The 19,900-nt window shown below is 34.6% G+C and overlaps 1 protein-coding gene across 1 annotated transcript in view; it reads left to right on the forward strand.

The window, feature by feature from the left end:
- The window catches only part of LOC104408086 (probable phospholipid-transporting ATPase IIB), a gene marked incomplete at its 5' end in the record, with an annotated part of 81,887 nt that overhangs the window by 25,440 nt on the left and 36,547 nt on the right, over positions 1 to 19,900 (forward strand). Inside the window, 2 exons of the mRNA XM_010017567.1 lie at positions 9,473 to 9,633; positions 16,486 to 16,628. Coding sequence (XP_010015869.1) covers positions 9,473 to 9,633; positions 16,486 to 16,628 — 304 coding nt within the window. The remainder of the gene's footprint in view (positions 1 to 9,472; positions 9,634 to 16,485; positions 16,629 to 19,900) is intronic.

The raw sequence follows: 19,900 nt of genomic DNA on the forward strand, positions 1-19,900 counted from the left end.
GGCTTCCTGACATGCATCATTAAACCTTATTAGCTACTTCCTTTTACAAAGATTCTTGTAGTCTTGAACATTGCATATTAACATTTTCTGCCCCTCCAACTGGAAATTATTTGCTTTATTGTAGAGTGTCAACTTGCTCTAGTTTCTGATACGCGTTCTAATTGGTACTTTAGAGTATAATCATAGTGAAATACCACTGCATGCATTTCTTTATTTGGAAATTAATACAGACCTTTTCACTTTATCTGTCAATCTGGGCAACTTTTCACACAATTCCCAACTGTTGGGATTGCTTACAAACCATTAGGTATGAAATGGTTCGTAGAATGTCCTTAAGAATATAAACACAAAAACCAGAGTTCAGTTTTGTTGTAAGATTTTTTTTGTTGTTGACCTAATAGTAATAAGGTTTTTCAGCTGATAAATTTAATGATGTCAAAAACCTCTAAATCGTAGTGATATAATAAAGTTAATTTTTTTTTTCAGATGATATTTTGTTTGTAAAAATCCATCATCCTGCACGCAGGCACACACCCCACTTGATCACTGAATCCTGATGCCTTAGGAAAGCAGAATATTTGAAATACTAGCTCTCTGTGGATAAAACCAGTAATTAAGTACAAAATTCAAAATATCTATTATATGCATTTGTACATATTTACAGCTTGTTCAGGTATTTAAACAGAAAGGCAATGAATTACTTCTGATCTCTGTGAACAAGATTGTAGGTAATATTATTCCAGAACCTTATTTGTTTGCATGATCCCAATAAGAATAATTTCAAGGCAGCATGTTCTACTAAATTCTTTCTAAATGTATGTTCTAGGTTCAGCTGTAACAGTCATTTTTCTCCTTCACTTTAGGACAGGAGGCAGAAATAGCATAGAAATTATATAAATTCTGAATTACATGTAACTGCGTAGAGAAAACCCCTAAGAACCATCTTAATGGTCTTTTTGTTGCTACTCCTCATCTATAAGATTTTTATATTTATTCCAGAAGGCCAGTATTATTTGTAAATACATTAGAGTATTAAAGTTGAGTTTAAAAAACATGTATTTCATGTTATAATTACTACTGCATAGTTCGGTCTGAAAATTGATGTTTATGCATAATACTAGTAAGAAGTTGCATATAAAAATCTGATCTAGAAGTCTTAAAAAAAAAAATTCCTGTGCCTTGAGTGGTTGTAGACATTTACTCTGGACATACTTTGGGTATTTCCACTCAGACTTGAAGAAGGCTTCCCCTATGCCACTTTCTTTAGCATTTTCCCTTGAATTCTGACATTTAATTAATCTTTAAGGAGACTACTACTTATTTTGCATCATACTGAGTAGCATTCAAGCTTCTCCTCTTTAATTTTGAAGTACAAATAAAACCATGTACAACTTTTTCTTCCAAAATGTAGCTTAGATGTTTCATTTGCAGCTTGCATGCAAGCAAGATTTTGTAATCAAGAACAGTTAGGGTCAGAGACATGAGTTAATGCAGTCAGAATGCTCGGCCTTTTCTTCGCAGGGATTCTGTTAGCCACAAATTAACTTACAAATTCCTTTTCTTTTTTTCTGCATTCTTGAATATTTACTATATGTAATTATATATTCATATTCCTTACGACTAGCATTCAGATATAAATTGTGTGAAGCTTTAATGTGTGGTTGTTTAGGGGGTTTAACCTGATTTCCTGTGAAAGAAAACCTAGGTAGTTGTGCATGTATCTGGACCTGTGCTGAGACGGGTTGGATGGTGGAATTGAGGTATACACTGAAGAGGGGAAGGGAGATCCCAGAAGTGCTCAACCAATGAAGGAGGTGCTGCATACTGCCAGTGGAGACACTTTTAATTTCTCCTTCAGTTTTTATTTATTCACTTCCATTTATTGGTGAATCCATATTCAGAAAGTTGTCTCAGTCACTTTAATCATCTGTGTGTTGTATGTACCTTATTTCAATTACACTTCCAAGAAGAAAATTGCTGCTTTGATTTCCGTGTATTTTTATGGCATGAGAATTAGCTTTAATGTATGCTGCTGTTTCCCAGTGAAGTGGTTTTTTTTTCCCAAACTTTCTTATAGTTTTTAACATCGCAAGGTATAATGAAATGTGTAATTTACATGGAAAGAAATTTTCAAATGCATTTCTCAATTTAACCTCAAGTAAGGTGGAAGGAAAAAAAACAAAACAAAAATCTTAACTGTCTTTAAGCTTACAGTTGATTTGAGAAAACATGAAGTGATAAAACTTTAAAAAAAAAAAAGCTTAAACTTCATGGGTTCTTGGCTTCATTTATTTAATTGAATTCTAAATGGAAAAACTGCCATGTGTGTTTTGATAACCTTAGCCTTGACCTCTCCTCCCCAGCCCTCTTGTGAGATAAACTCCTTAAAAAAATGTAGTAATCTCTGCTAATAGTCTAATCTAGATAATCTATGAGGAGCTGTGTTACTTACGCCTTATTTTTAATGTGGAGTAAGCAAATGTTGGATTTCTTTATATACACGTTCTCAAATGTTTGCTTAATTTCAAAGATGTCTTTGAAAAAGGTACAAGGTTTGCATACCATGTATGAAGTCTGATTGCACATATAGTGCAGCATATATATAAAACACGAATTCACTTCCTATAGGGACAAAAATGTATGCAGCTTTCTGTATGAAAAAGTTATTTAGACCAGTCAGCTACTTGGTCTGAATTGTTGATAAATTAGAATTCCCAGAATTTGCACAAATGAAAGAGCTGACACCTGCTATCAATTTGTTAGGTCCCTTTTATAATTGTTTTTCTTGAAGGAAGTAGTACCTATTACTAAGCTTTTTTTTTTTTTCTTTTACATATATCACTTTGAAAATACTTATATAATTGCAAATTCCAAACTTTGGGACCATCTCTCCCCATTCTAGTTTTGCAGTTACTTTGGCAAAGGTTTTTTTTTTAATCTATTCAGAGTTGAAAAAATGCTATCTCCATTGAAGAGTATTAATAATAGTGTGTAATGTGTAAAGCTGTATATTATGTATTCTGACCATTAAAAGAACTGACTGTAGGACAGTATGCTAGAGAAGTCTTGAGTATAAGCTGGTGATGATCAAGGTTAAAAGAAAATAATAACAAACATTTGTGAAAGTTACAGATGACATGAATCTGAAGATGGTGTTTGTGAAATTGAACATCTTTAAATACTGATTTTTTTTTCCCCTTGGAATTACATATCTTACCAATTTTGATCAGATATAAGGAGGATTGTGAGTGCTTAGAAACTGAATGCCTTCTGTGTGAAATCTTGTGTACCTAGATTGTTTTAAATGGAAAAAAATGATGTCTTAAGAGTTTTACTGTCTGAATGCTTTCAACAACCACTGTCTGGTTGTTGAACTCTCCAGTATGACTAGTTGGATCAGATTATTGAAGTAATTATTCTAAATTGGTGGGTGGTCTCGATTGATAGCTTCTAAAAGGAAGAAGGGTATGTTACTAATACAGCACAATCCTCTGTTATGGATGCCAGAGTTTAAGAAGCCATTAACCTTTTCAGTTTTTTTTAATATGCTCTGTATATGTTTTTATCATTCTTGTGTGTGACAAATAGAGAGTGAAATCAGAGGACGTATGGCCTCACAGCATCTCACTGCTGGCACCTTAAGGTACAAGTCTGTAACTCTGTAAAGGTGCATGAAGTGTAACTTTTTGCTAAGAAGGAAATACAGTATTTCAGTAAAAAAATCTGAATTATGAAAATCCTTCGAATAATTTAAATGAGCTTTCCAAATGAAACCGGGTAAGGGCTGTCGGCCAAGGAAGATCATACAGAAATACAGGTCGCCCTATAAAGGTACAGTGCTGAGCATGGTTCTGCCTTACCAATAGAGAGCTTTTGAAAACATCAGCTAACACCAATCTTGAGCACCCTCTGCTGACCAAATTGTACATGGCATTTCTTAAACTGCTTCTAAATCTCTTTTTTAGCCTTCAGTCAAAGTAGAGCAAAATACTGGAATAAGGTAGAGGCAAATATCAATGGCTTGGCTCCAGGGTTATATTTCAAGTCTGATTCTAAGAAAAGAAATCAGAATGAAGACTGTTTGGAGACATTGGGATAGTTGAGCAAACTGCAAAAGTGTTAATGAAAATCAGATTTATTGTCAACTGGATACTAAGAATGGGTCACTTTCAGTTTCTCTCATTTTAATCTTTTGAAACATAATGCTTTATTACCAATAGATTAAATCATTGGTGTTAGGATAAATCAGGACACAACTGAAAAAGACACTCACAAGAGGGATATGATGTCTGTGGCCAGCATTTGTCAAAATGAGTGCCTTACTTCAAGCAACTGAGTCTACTATTTAAGTGCAGTTGCGGATATACCTCACTTAGAGTTTTTTTTGTAGACTGGACTAGAGAGGGCTAAGCACCTCTAAAAACCTGGAGAGGACTTTCAAGTTTCACATTGAGTATCCAAACTCAGATGAGGATGAGTCTGGAAAAGTCAACAATATGAAATGGACAAATAAAGAAGGCAGAGATAGAAATGTCTGAGTCTTTGTTTTCTTTTAGCATTACAGGTATCACTAGCTACAAAATGGTAGTTTTGTTCCTAAGGTGATTAGTTTATTTCAAACATAGGTATTATGCAGTTATGAATAGCTTGTTAAGTAAAAACAGACAAGTCGGAAAAGTAATTTCAAAATGTAATAAACTTACTATGCTTTTAAAAGCACTTAAAGCTCTGTTTTTGAATATGCATCAAAACATTAAAAAATCCCCACATGATCTGCTTGCAGCTTCCTCATCTTCCTTTGGATGATACCCCTGTATTTCTTCTTGAGTTTTAAAATATTTCTGCAGTTTTAAATGTCTATTTGTTGGATATGGGCTGTATTTTCTAAAGATACAGATAAGTAATAGTGATTTGTTTCCTTGGGGGTACAATTAATGCTAAATATCTAAAAAACGTTTCTTGGAATCAGTGTAGAATAGATGCAGTTCAGCTCCATAAACCTGCAATATTAACATAATGCCAAATATTTCAGTTTAATCAAGGTCATGTTGGGTGCATTAAAGCTAGCATGATGGATGCATACTTCTTTTTGATAAAGGATATACAGATGGACTATTTTCTGGTTATTGCATTTGCATAAGTCTACTGGAGTGGACTAGTAAAACTGGAACTTCAGTTATTTAAGTCGGGTAGAATGCCCGCACACACCACCATGATTATTGCTTTAATTCTAAAATTAATAAATCTTGTAATAGGTTTTTAGTCCTTCAGGAAATGTTTTCAAGGTTTGACATCATTGTTCTTGCAGCTAAACACGTGGTTGAGCTGTTTGAAAATAGATCTGATAAAAAGCAGGACTAGGTGATTTTTCCCCCCCCCCCCACTAAATAGTCACTTTATATCTTTTAGTGTTTTATTTGCTTTTTCTACCTTTGAATCTACTGCTTAAAGAATGAGTAAGATACTGATTAAAAAGTGTAACATACAGTATGCAAGATTCGGTGAGTTTTGTGTTAATTAAGACAGGCTTTTAGAGAAACATATTTGTCAGACCATTAATTGAGTACAGTGAATTAAGGAAAGATGCTTTCTAAACTTGAATTCACACTTGCTTTACTTGTTTTGATTCATAATTATCTGTGGTTATCTGGATTGCTGAGCAGTCAGGAATTTGAATCATAAAAATAACCTTAGAATTAGAGGACTTCACAAGAAAAAACATTTACAGATAGCAAAGTTGCTGTACTTCTTTTTTGTGTGTGTGTGTGTGTCAAAGATTAAGGTAAATGGATAATGATGTGTCTATTAAATCTTTAAAAAGGGATTAATAATCCCAGGGACTATGGGAAAGGTTTAACAGATTATTGGAGAAAGCCATAGGGGATCCGATATATGCAGCTGTATATAGTAATTTATATAACATTTTTTAATAAATGATGAAATGCCATGAATCATCTTTTTTAGGCAGAGCTTGTTTTTGTCAACCCAAAGAAGAAAGATAAATTACTTGAATTTTAGTAATTTTAAATACTTACCTTACTGTTTGCATAGCTGTTCTGTCTAAGTTTAGACTAGAATTAATGAAAACATGAATAATTGGCTAGTATTCAAGGTTTAATAAAGTTAAGTTCAAAGCATGTGTTAAGAATAGGGAAGAAAACTTTTGTGTATGGTGCAAATTGAAGTCAAAGTCTATCTCAAACATACATACCCTGAAATTTCATTGTAGCCAGTATGGTGTTTGTCAGTGCAGAACCCAAGTGATTACTGAAATATAATTACCCTTGTGGAGGGATCTGGTTGCAGGGGGAAGTCTCTCCTAAGATAGTGCCTTAATACTTCAACAGTATTAAAGTAGGATGCTTTATAAAGTATATGTGAGAGCAGTTATATCTAATGCACTTAAAACTGTAATTGAATAAAAAATGACTGCATAAGACTATTTTGAGAAGTCTTTACTGTTGTGTAACAGTGAATTATAAAATTTTGCGTTTCAGTATTCTAGCATATTTTTTTCCCCTTGTTTTCCAAGCAATACACTTTTTACAATGTTTGAAGAATTGTTCTATTGCTACTGTAGTAGCTTCAGAGGATAACCTTTCCCAGAAGTTAAGCATCTAGGGCAGCAATAGCAATATTGCTGTTCATGTTCTACTTCAGTAGTCAGAAAGGTTTTTTGTTGCTTTCAACTTCTGCTAATTAAATCAAGATTTTTCTCATAAGATAATGATTTATACCTTGTGGTCCAAAATGTGAAATTTAGACCTTTAATCATTCCCTCAGTCAAAATAATGTATTTAAAAAAACTGTAGGATTTTTTGGTGCAAGTAGACAATTGATGGTATAAGACATTATTTTATTGAGAACCATTAGCTACTTAAAACTTCCTACATAAATTAAAGAGGAGCTAAGTGGTTTTGCAGTTGTTGCCGTTAGTAGCATTTTAGATTATACAGGCAATTATTGTGTTCATTATCATAGAGCAGCCCCTTTCCAAAACTATTGTGGTTGTCTTAGATGTATGCACAAATTTCCCCTTGGAGATTAAAATTTCCAGTGGTGTATTTAATTCTGTTAACACTGTTGTTTCAAATAGAACAACCATTAGGACAAGTAGAAGAAAATTTGCTCTTCTAATATTAGAAATAGCAATAAATGTGGAAAATTACTCCAGTTGTTAAGTCATCTATTTCTTATATTGTCATAGTTTTTCTGGTTATGATTATTTTCAGAAGGAAAGAAATCACTTTCTTAAGATAGTATATTTATATAAATGTTTTGATAAAATCAACGTAATTAATATTACACACTTTTCCAGTATTCAGATGTATTTTAGAGAATGTTAGTAAATTTCTACATGAAATGTATATGGATAATTCAACAGTGTTTAATTAGTTGGAGTGCAGAAGTTGTTTAAGTGGGAAAGTACAGAATTAAACTAAGCATATTTAAAATCAGCTACATTATAGTCGCTAATTTTTGAGAAATGGAGAATGCATTTCTATTAAAACTTTGTGTGTGCCTTCTTAGGTAAGATTTTGCAATTGTCTTCACTTGCCATAGTAAATGAAAATACGAAAATTGACAATGGCTAATAGTATGATCTATATTAAAAAGTATGACATTGTTAGTAACAAACCAAATGTTCTTGAGCAAGAGATGTATTGTGTGAAAATTTTTCATCAGCAACTTTCTTTATTCTCTTAATATATCTCCAAACACATTTTTGTTGGATTCCAAACTTACATTCACATCTGTCTTCATCAATTAGAAAGGTATTAATGCTTTGAATTAGCTACCATCAGTGTGCAGTGGACTAAATTTAATGTTTCTCTCCAAAAAGTGGCATTCTTTCCAAAGAAGCTCTTTATTCATTTCTGTTCTGGGGTGGGTGTTTTTTTTTTGGGGGGGGGGGACACCAAAGAGGGAGCAGAGGGAGAGATAGGCTTTCACTACCATGATGCAGGGAAAAAAAGTGTGAGGTAGTGGTTATGCATATTGCAAGACAGTGATTCTTTATTTTATTACAAAAAAAGACCAACTCTAGAAGGCCAGATTAAATCATTCCTTTCACTTTTTAATGGGATTTGGATGAATAGAGTAAAATATGCACTTTGCATTCATTGATAGCATCTTTAGGTTGAGGTAATTGAGTCTTTTTTCCCTGACTGAATGAATAATGACTTCATCTGATCCTCAGCGAGGCCTGAAACTTAGGCTGCCTTTGTCAACGCAAAAAGATCTGGGCTTTGAAACATGCTCTACTTCCCTGGCTTCATTTTTCTTCATTTTAATCCAAAACCCTATTTTTCTCAATAATTCAAGCATAAACTATGTAGTAGTTGAAGCAGCGGAAATTGCAAGATATTTGTCCTCGTTGTGCTGCTTTCTAAATGCAGCTGATAAATCAGCTGCTGTGGTCTTCAGCTGCCTGGTTCTCTAGGGAAGGGGCAGCCCATGTATAAGCAAGATTGCTGGAATTTTTAAGAACTATATTTAAAGTGGTTCTTTTGCAGACTGTTATCTAAGGAAGTGTTATGTTTTACTGGTCTTACTGACAAGACTTGGAGATAAAAGGGGCATCTGTGATGGGGTCTAGGAAACCCTGACATAATTTTCCCACATATTTTACTGACTACAAGAGCATCCCAAAAAGTAGAGTATAAATACTAAGCTTAGAGCATACATTATTGAAATGGTGAGAGTCTTAGTTACATAGCTTAAAAATATTTTTTCATGAGAAACAGTGGATGAAAGATAGCCTCTCTTAATGTTTTTACTAAAATGTTTCTAAACATTTTTTACTTCTGAAGAGTTGAAGCTGTTTTTACTCCTTTGGTTTGAAAATGGACATTTCACTTGATTGTTGTTTTTTATCATTATATAGAATAACTGAAACCTTCATGCAATTAAAAATTATTTCTATTAAATTAGTTCAGTTTTACAGATAGGTATTGGAGAATAGGACAAGTCACATGAATGAGAAGGTAGCTCTGCTGTATTTGTCCATTGATTCTTGAATCTAACAGGTTTTTGATCTTCTGGCAGTAAATAAGCAGTAGCTACCCCAGAGATATAATATGCAGTGCCAGTATTTTTGCTGCATGCATGACACATTGTTCCTGCTCATTTTTTCCTCTCCAGCTGTCTTTTCTTCTTACCCTCCTGTGTTACTATCCTGGATCAAGGGATAGGGGAGATATGTGTTGGATGTAAAGGCATTCGAAAGGCCTGGCTGGTACAGTTCACACTGATTCTGGGAACTGTTACTGTCCTGTAACCAGGAAACATCTATTGCATGCAAGCACAGGAACAATAATAATTCAGTTATTAAAATGCAGTTAATTGCTACAAGTGCATGAATTTTTAATAGGAAAAAAATACCCCAATAATAGCTACTTGTTTGCCCTGCAGACATGTCAGTTTAAGAAAAACTCATGACTAATAACTTGATTTATACTTCTTATTCTAGGTTGGCCTGCTGGACTTGGAGTTGAATCAACTGACCAAAGCCCTGTTTTTGGCTTTAGTTGCACTATCAGTTGTTATGGTAACCTTGCAAGGATTTGTAGGCCCATGGTATCGCAACCTTTTCCGGTTCCTCCTCCTGTTTTCCTATATCATCCCGATCAGGTACGTATAAGAATGAAAGAAGAACACAGATGTCTAATTTCACTGAATGTGGCTTTCTTGAAATTTATACTTGCTTCTCATTGCAAAGGAAATTGATCTTATCAGGAAGCTGAAGGAGAAGGTGCCAACAAATCTGCTGATTCTTGGAGGATCACTGTACAGAAAACAATACTGTTGTATTTTTTTTGTATAATGTTCATCTTGCTGGAGTAATCAGGATATCTAATCCTTTACTAGCATAAATGTATTAATAAGGATACAATCTTGGTATATTTGAGAACATGGGCTTAGGAAACATGTATTTGAATGAACTCTTCAATATATTTTGAAATTTTATTTTTAATGCCTTAAATACTGAAAATGTTCCATTTCTCTGGTTAAAATACAGACTTTTTATTACAACAATGATTAATTTAAACTGAATGACTGAATAATGTAGGTGCGCTTTTACAATGAGAGGACTTTTAGGATGTGTAACCAAGTAGAGCTTTGCCCTGAATTAATTAATTCATTAAGCATGAGTCCTGTATATTCAAATTGCAGATAAACTGGAACAGGAAATAATATCCATGTGTGTAATCAAGTCTTCTGTAGACACAGAAGTGAGAACACTGACCCTGAAATGAATTTTTTTTTTCCTGGAATGGGTATTGCCTTTGCAAAATGGAAATACTCTCCCCTGTTAAAATACCCAGTATTTAAAGTGATAGTTAATTTTAGATGCTCTCTGGAACTCTTCTTAGTGAATGAGTTATCTCAAACTGAACAGTGGCTAGCCACAGAGTTAGCAGTGACTAAACTGTCAGTAGATTTAAGATCTGTGCCCTCATAGATCAAGTTTGCACACAGTATTTAAATCCTTGTAGTATAAGGGGGAAAAAAATAAAAGAGGATTTCATTAAGAATTTTAATCTAAGCTTACATGACTTATGTGCTACTGTGGACACATTTTTTTAAGTACATGTCTGTGTGAAAGAAACTGTGTCATGTCATATTTGACCAGTATGATCCTCGGGAAGTATCTGTCTTAAGGTTTTAGAACTTAAAGGACTTGTATTTTTATGCTTCTTTTGTGAAGCAAGAGGAACTTTGGTAGTAGAGGGAGAAGGTTCTAGCAAATATGCTGGAGGGTAGAGATACCTTTGTAAAAACTGGTCACTTTAGAACAGTTTCCGCTTCCTTTACCTGGCTCTTGTTTTTTATTTACGCTTTTGTGTTTCAGTTTTGTGATATCTTTCTAAACAATCAATATCATAACTCCCTTACTGCTTGTGTAATGTTGTTGTTTAGGACATGTCGTTGTTCCCCCCATACACACAGTTATTGAGTATTAAGCAACTTATCCATGTGAAGAGGCAAAAGTGCTGTATTCAAGTGATAGTCAAGTCTGCATGTCACTGAAAGATGCGCTTAATTATCAAAGACACGTAGGGGAAGGGCAAAAATGAACTAAGAGTGTAAAGGATCACTTGTTGATCACTGTTCTGCTATAATAAAGAGTTTAAGCCAAAACTTAAATCTGTCTTTTAACCACTGTAATATCTTTGTTACTGAATTCAAGAGGATTAAGAGCATATAGGCGGTGTAAGTAAATTTGACTCTGTTTTGGAAGTTCAGCATATGCCACTGAGAAACATGCTGATTGATTAGGTTGTTTTCAAATTAAGAGTTCTTTAGTGGACTTGTGGAATAGTTCTTTTCAAAAAATAATTTCTAAAACACAGCTAATCCCATTTTTCAGTTGCTTGTGGGAGATAACATACAAAGCAAAAGTATTCAGGATGTGATTGGCTTAGTTCTGAGATGGACTATATAGTACTCTATGAAGATCGGACAGGAATCTATCAGAGAATGTGTCGTGGTTTAAGCACTGAACCCAGGACAAAATGCTTTTCTCTGTAGAGGTTTATCTATTTCTATACCACCTTTTCTTCAAGTCAGCTTATTCGTATACAGGGTTGCTTCCCACACCTTCAGCAAAACGAACAACTTCAGTCATGCCAGAGTTGTTCAAATATAACTACACTTCTCTTCCTTTTTCTGGATGTTAAGCATGGAAATTACTTGTTCTTTAGTCTGTATTTGGGGTGTAAACTTGTGAAGACGAAAATGATGAGGCTAATGACACTGAAGTACCAGGTGTTGTGTCTTCTCATGATTTTTAAAATAGCTATATTGGGGAAATAATGAATTTTTACAGGTAAAGGAAATGAACATGGGAGAATCCGATTCACAGGATTGACTGGTAGAGGCAAAGAATATCTGAACTCATGCCTTCCTTCAGAGTTAATCTATTTGCATTTCTTAAAATTGATTGGGAAAGGAGGATAGAAAGCGAGTCCTTGACAGACTGTCCAAAACTAAATAAATCTCCCCAGTATTATGCTTACCCACTCTCTGAATTCCTTGGTATTCCTAGTAATTTTTCTATTTGGCTGTTAGGTAGTGAGCCATTCTGCCAAAATAAACTGATCCAAACATCTGGAAGGAACTGCCTTGCACTTAAGTAGTTTAAATTTTGGGGTATTACCTGGCTCCTGGCTGCTTTTTTCTGGGTCTTTAAGAGGAGCATTTAAAGAAAATGCTTCAAGTTATGTCAGTCTGTTTTTCAGTGGGCAGTGAAGAAAACACTGCAAGGAAGTTTTGTATCTGAAATTCATTAATATCCAATCAAATCTGGGATTATACAAGTAGGAATTATTGTGTATTCCCAAGATCCAGGGAACTTGCACCTCTGCAGAATTGTAGTGTCTTCCAGCAGCAAGCAGTTATGCTGCCTTAAATCACATTGTAGTTTGTGCTGTGTTGGAGCTCTAACTTGTGTAACATATAGATGTGTTACATATACAGTATCAGTATATGTAGTCTCATATACACAGACAGAATATATGTTAGATATATGATGGAAGTCTTCCAGTGCAGAAGAGCTAAAGAGCTACTCCTAAAGTAGTTTAAGCAATCCTTTAAAATGTGCATTATACTTCTATACCATACCATGAAACATAATGAAAGCTATATAGAGACTAAAAAATATTATATGAAGCTTTTTGATTTGTTTCTTGACCAATAATTTTAAAACTGTTCAATATTATTTTCTAGTTAATGTGTAAAGTGTGTAATGTGTAGTTATGGCTGTTTCAAGCAGGTAGGGATATAGGAAGGTTAGGGGCATAACCACAGGGGATTGAGTACAGTTTTGGTTACTAACATGACCCATATATCTTCACTATTTCACTCAGAAAGAAGTCCTGAAAATATAAAGACTATATCTGAATTACTTCATTTACTGTGAACATTGGATACCACTGTGGGTACTCGTACTGTATCTGGAGTTTCGGCAGGGCTTTGTTTTTTGCTACAGACCTTCTGCTTATATATAGAACTGCTTAGGATGTTCGAATAAAACTCATACTATTTTGATTGAAATTCATACTTGAATTTCATTTGCCATAGTATCACTTTGTTCACAAAATCATCTATGCTAAGTTCTTTAGGTCTTGATTGTGTTTCACTGGGTCATGAAAGGCAGAATGTTTTTGGAGTTTCTAAATGTATGGGTCAGACTCTCTCAGTGAAGGCCTTTGGTTATTGGCAACTTTGTCCATTTTGACTAAAAATCAGAAATCTTTACATGGAGACCCAATTGCCATTAGGGAAAAAATAAATTTAGAAGTCCTGTAAATATTAATTTCTTCAAGCTAAAACACTACCGATGTTTTTGAGGGAATAAAACCAAAAATATCCGTTCTTGTAGTAAAAAGCAGCGTGGATTCTGAAATGTTGTGTTAATGATTCTTTTTTTTTTTTTTTTTTTTTTCCCCCCCAATTCTTCTCCCCGCCCCCCCAAACTAAATTGCAGAGAAAATTCACCCTGGCTCTTAATCTCTTAGTGGAATAAATCCCCAAGGTGGATAATAGTTGCGTAGGGTTTGCCTCCTCTAGAACTAGCGCTGAGGTTGAGACACAAGAAACTTCACATTATGATGTTCATTAAATATGCCTGTTCTCTGTAACAGTCTTCAAATACCATTATTAACATACTGTGTCTAAAGACTGCATGTTAATTGGTTTGCTAAAAAATCAGTTACTGATGCAAGCAACAGTATGCTAATGCTACGTATGATGTAGTTCTGTGCATTTTCATTAATTACTGGTATATATGGAGTCTTAAATTGAATGAAATTGAGAAGGATTTAAAAACTGGTAAATTTAAAATGGTTTTGGTTTTCTTGAAGTCCACAAAGGATTTATGAGAAATGATAGCTAATATTGTCAGGCACTGAAAGTAAGGTTAAGTATCTCCTTGGTTTATCATATGAAAATTCTTGGACTTTTCAGTCAAGTATTTCTATCCATTCCTGTGAAGGTCTGTGGGAGAGATTTGAAAGCAAATACAGATTTATCCTCACTGCTCAGCAACAGAAGCTGTCTTACCTTGAAACTGTATTTAGGTGAGATTATAATTAAATTAATATAGAGAGTATTTAGAACATCAAAACAAGATAATACACATGCTATAAAAGATGGAAGTGAAGACATGTACTTCAAGTTTGAGAGGTTTTTTTCTCATTTAGTCTTACTGAAGTACAGTTCTTCCTATCTGGAAGACTTTGTGTAGCCTCCGTTGGTAGAGCAGCCATGTCGATTTCTCTCTTTGTAGAGAGGCTCCGGTACCTGAGATGGCAGCTCTTAAATAGAGCTTTCTTTGTAGAATTCCTGTCTTGGTAGCCAGGGAGAAAAAAATACAGCCTAAATGCCTCTTTGAAGTGGGGTGATGAGTGGCTTTCCTCCTTCACTTACTCTACTTAGTCCTGTATAGAGCAAATGTCTAGCTGTTCTTAAATAACTTAAGTGTGCTTGTGTTTCTCTTCTTGAGCTAAGACAGCATCTTTTGTACTTCACTAGCTAAAAAGTAGGTTTCAGGTTTTAATCTCTAATAGGACTAAATCTTTTGCTATTCCTTCTGTTGACAAATACACATCTCGGTGTGAAGTGTATTATATTGGTCCTTCTAGTATCTCTAAATTTGCAAGTTAACAGATATATGTAATATAAATACTGGTTGCTCAGCACTGGTTCTGGATTAAGTAAAAGTGTAAACCTGCAGTTGCTGTGAGGCAAGTGACTTCCAGTATTTTTCTCCTTGTTAATACTGTAGCACTTTCAATAAAAAGAATCTGGTAGAGTCCTTCTCCTGCTGTTTGTCCTAATGTTTTTTTATATATATTTGCATGTCTGAAGACAGCTGAAGTTAGGTATGATATTGCAGAACTAATTGGGATGGACCACCAGGTAGGAGGGTATTTTTCTGATGGTGACTCTAGTTAAAGAATGAAATACCATCTTGAGTGCTCAAGAGTCTTGTATCTTTTAAGGCTTTGTTTTTTTTGTTCTGCAACATGTGCTGTCATCTTCTGCACAAGTTCACAAAGGAGAGGGTGTGGAATAAACTGGGTTTTTTTCAGTGTGTGTTGAAAGTTCGGATGTTCTCAGAATTCTAGTTAAATGCATCTATGGGATATTGCAGTTTGTGGCTGTTTCGTCCACTGTGACCTCAGGTTATTCACTGTCAATCTGTCCCTGTGATTGTAAGAGGACAGGTAAAAATCGTTTGTGGCTGCTGTTTTGGTTACACTGTAAAGCACCACTTCAGGACTGTTAAAAAGTCTGAAGTGCATTAGCAGTGTTTTGACCTTGATACATACCTTTGAACAGTTTTAAGAGCCACTTACTGTAAACCTGTTACTAAACATGGGACTCTTGAGTCCTGTGCCCTAGGCAAATAGCTACAAGTAGTTCACATAGCCACTGTCCTAGCTGTTTTTTCAGCCAGAGTCAACGGAAGTGAACAGATGCCTATTCCTTAGTCACTGTTCCTCTGACATGGTAACAGGAATGCAGGGAATAGCTAAGGGAAAGTTGCATTTCGAAGTTTTAGAACAAGGTGACATAGAGTTTTGAGTTGAAGAATTTAATTTTGGGGAAGAGCAATGTGATCAAAGTTATCTCTGACCAGTATGAGTAAAAACTTTTTTTATTATAACATAGGGATACAAGGTGCAAGGTGTATGACATAGATATGGAAATAAATATGCAGACACCAAGTGAACTGAAGACAAAATACTTTCAATTTTACACTTTTATGTATAAGTAAGACTTGCTGCAAATTACAATTTCTAGTACAGAGCTACCCAAAGGTTCCTTATTGCTGCTGACAGTAGCAACTTCAGCCCACATGCTATCACATGAGGGTCCATTTTGCTGCTTGGTCACTGTTCTCTTTGCAATTAAGAGCTTCTGTAACTGCACTTTGGGAAGGACAGCAACATTATTGATTGGTCATGGTGTGAAAGAGAAGTTGACAAATATAGTTGTACTTCCCTAAAGAAAAAATCATTTTTTTAAAAGCAGTGACTTGAAGATGTACAAAAATATTTGTACTTTAACATAATACAGTATCCCCAACACCTATAGTTTTTTTAACAGATAAAAAATGTGACTTGACAGCAATCTAGTCTTGTCAGTAAAGTGTATATAATGCTCTCATCTGTATAATTGTAGTAATTATGTCAAGAATCTCCACAAAATGTTGCAGTCTGTCTCATGCAGAAGGCATGATACTGCATTTTGTTTGTATTTCAGGAGTTCTGAAAGTCTTGGATAGAGCCTGAATTTCTATTGTGCTGTGTACTTTACAAACACATAACAAAAGTATTGTTCCAAAATTTTTGTTGTGTATAGTTTTAAGATTCCCCCACCCACCCCGGTATCCTGGAAAGAGCTTTTAGTTGTATTTTTCATGGTTATGATTTTGCTTTGCCTGATATTCATACTGATAAATTTCCTCTGCAGTTTACGTGTGAATTTGGACATGGGTAAGGCAGCCTATGGGTGGATGATTATGAAAGATGACAATATTCCTGGAACAGTTGTTCGAACTAGCACCATACCAGAAGAACTGGGACGATTAGTTTATTTACTAACGGATAAAACAGGTATGCCAGGTTAACATTCTGAAATATGATGACTTTTATAAATTTCCAAACTTTATGCTATATTTGAATATGTTAATGTAAGGGTAGATTTAGACTACTGATTTTATTTTTCAGTATAATTTTTAGAGTGTGCATGAGGACTTTATACCATTATCAACAGGCTTAGGCAGGCCTGTACTTGCATATGAGAATCAGTATTTGGCAATAATCTGATTTATTCTGTTAGGAACACTCCTGTTATAGTAACAAGACACTGTTAATATTAATTAAGAGAGTATTAATAAGAGAACCATATATCTTACTCTGAAAAGACTCTGGATTAGCACCCGGGATGCTGTTTTATTCTGCACCTCATTTCTACCTCAATATTGTATGACAGCAACAGTTAAGAATGGCCTTCAAGAGAGCAAATAATTTCCAAAACAAGTGATAAGATCAGCCTTCAAAATTATATGTCATCCCCATGAAGTTAGTTGTTAGTTTATGTTACAAAGACTGGTTTTAGAGCTGCTGTATGATTTCATCTTCATAACTAATCTGTTACTGTACCTGACTGGTATACTGGAAAACTCAATCGTTACCAGGATCAGAAGGTAAGTGTGTGAAGAAGTAACAGCTTGCACTATGCTGCTGTCCGCCATTATGACTGAAGTTTGTTACAGTCTTACCATGCTCTTAGTTCTAGATGTATTTAAGGAATCTTAAAGTTTATTTCAGAAAACATTATAATAAATAACAAATTAAATGCTGTAGAAAGTACCGTATTTCTTCTCCTTTCTTGGTTCTTTCTGACATTGAATAAATCAGCTGTGGTAGACATACTGTTTTTTTAAGAAGCTGAACATCTGAACAGAGAAAGTTGTTTTTCGAATAACTGAAGAACTCTTCTAGTGGTTTTAAGTAAAATACAGTTCAGTATGGTGAGAAAGCGTTTGAGGAGGAGTTAGCCTCTGTTACACTGCTCAGGGAGCTTAGTACACAGTTTACATCTCTTTCTGCTTGAAATAGTTTGACATTCCCTCACATGGTGAACACTTTCATTATTGCATATTATGAAATAAAATGTAAATATAGTGTATCGTCACATTTGCAGAACGCACTTTTTTTTTTCCATAGCTACATATTTTACCCTATACACTTCTGAATATGTTCTATTTTGTAAAAGATAAAAGACAACTGCCACCTTCTTTCTTAGGATGTAGAAAAGTGTATTGCTAATTATAGTGTGGTAATTCTTCAAAGCAAGTGAACAATTCTTCTTTTAACAAGTTTTATTTCAGATAGCTAATGATTTGTATGCTGTTTGAAGCTGCTTACTGATTTTAATTGCACCCTTCATCATGATAATTTATGTAACTTTAAGAGTGCTGTCGCATTGGAAGCTTGAAATATGTAATTTACTGCATATGTTTGGAAAAGGGGAAGTATGTTCAAAAACAATGAATTTTCAAAACGATGCAGAAGAGTTCATTCACCCAGAGCACTACTTTGTAAGCAAAACCAATAGGTACTTCTTAAACCTTTACGATAGAGAATCTGGTTACCATACAAAACTGGAAAAGTGGTTTGAGTATTGCAGTATTCTGCTTAACAGTTAGTCTGCACTGAAAATTTTAAGAGGCTTGCTAAATAAAATGCTAACAGAGTTCATTCACACAACTCTACAATACAGGAGTTACATTCTGATTCTGGTGACTAGCTTATGGTCAGAGGCACAAGGATTAGTGTACTATCTTCATTTCCTCAAGCTGTATGTATCTACTACCCTGTATAAGAAATAGAAAATTGTTAGAAAAAGAAGAAAAATAGAAAGCCGCTGCAGTTCTACTTCTAGAAAGGCAACTGATACACTTAACCTAGTACAATAATAATTAAAAACAAAGTTTTTCTCCTTAAGAAACGTATTTTCTGTCAACATAGAGTTTAGCGATACTGGATTTTCAAAGCAAAAATACCATTACATCTATAAAGCTTTGAAAGGATTCATTTTATTGACTTGCATATACGTAGAGAAACCCTGTTTTGCTTCTAATCATTGTTTTTGTTTGTTTACTTTTCAACCCACATCATGCCACTTGTAATCATAGTAGTTCTGTTTAAGAAGCAGCACTTATATTCTGGCCTTTCAGAGTGCATACTTAAAAGGGCCTAAATAGACATATGTTAAAACGCTTTTACCAGAAAATACGTTTATGTACAGTTTGGATGATTGCTAGCATTCACACTCAAAGACTTTTCAGAGCACTGAAGCCTGCTGAGTTCTGGAGGAAGGTCTGAGTCTGTAAGTTAATGATGTAAAAATGAAAATAAAAAGAATATTCTAGGGCAATAACTCCAAAATGTCTTGGACTAACTAACAGTCAGAAGTCTCACTCTATGCACTTTTATCCAAGTGTCAGCTGAAAGCTGATTTAAGTGAAAATAAGCCTGGAGTTCAGCAGACATCACCAGCTCCAGAACACTGACCAGGGCTTTGCAGACCACACTTTTCTTCAGATCATGATGGGAAACACTGTTCAATTGCAAAGGTCTTAAATGACCTGCAGATTTTAAACTGTGTTTAATTCTGAACAAATGTGTACCCAATGTGCTTTTTACCCGAGTATTATCAGTTTACAGCTTACAGTTTTCACTCCTGAATACATTTGTCTCATTCTGCATTTTATCACAAATGTGAAACACACTGTTAGGTGATGAACAAAATCTGTACAATTAATCCATGATAGCCATTGCATGATTATACACAGTTCATGAGAGCTAGCTTCAGTACTTTTTCACTTGAATTTTCAGTTCTAGTCACATAAACCAGTTGCTTCTTTTCTGCCCACTTAAGGCTTTGCTCTCAGCACAGTAAGCAGAGAGCCAGTTTCATAGCGATCAGTCCAAATGGGTGCCACTAAAAAGCAGGACTAAAAGGCTGGTCTAGTTAAATTTAAGCAGGTGAAGTTTTTCTCAGTATTGAAAATTAAAGGGAATCCAGAGAACTGTCTGCAAAAATCTTATATTGTGGTCCAAGCTTCACTGGAAATGATTGAGAATTAGTTGTTGAGTCTAAGGAGCATTGCATTACTAACATAATTGCAAGGTAGTCCTTTGTATGATTGTAAATTGGGTTTGTGCTTCATCAATAAGCTTTTTGACAAGAAGCGTCCATCACAGTGGCTCTCTCATTTGCCACAGTATAATAGAAAATGAAGTATCCCAATAATTGCATTATAGTTTCCTTATTGTGGGACAAGAAAGCAATGTGGTATAATTAGGTTTGATTGGAG

Source organism: Nestor notabilis, unplaced genomic scaffold, assembly GCF_000696875.1.
Source record: "Nestor notabilis isolate BGI_N333 unplaced genomic scaffold, ASM69687v1 scaffold2827, whole genome shotgun sequence".
Classification (NCBI taxonomy): domain Eukaryota; kingdom Metazoa; phylum Chordata; class Aves; order Psittaciformes; family Psittacidae; genus Nestor; species Nestor notabilis.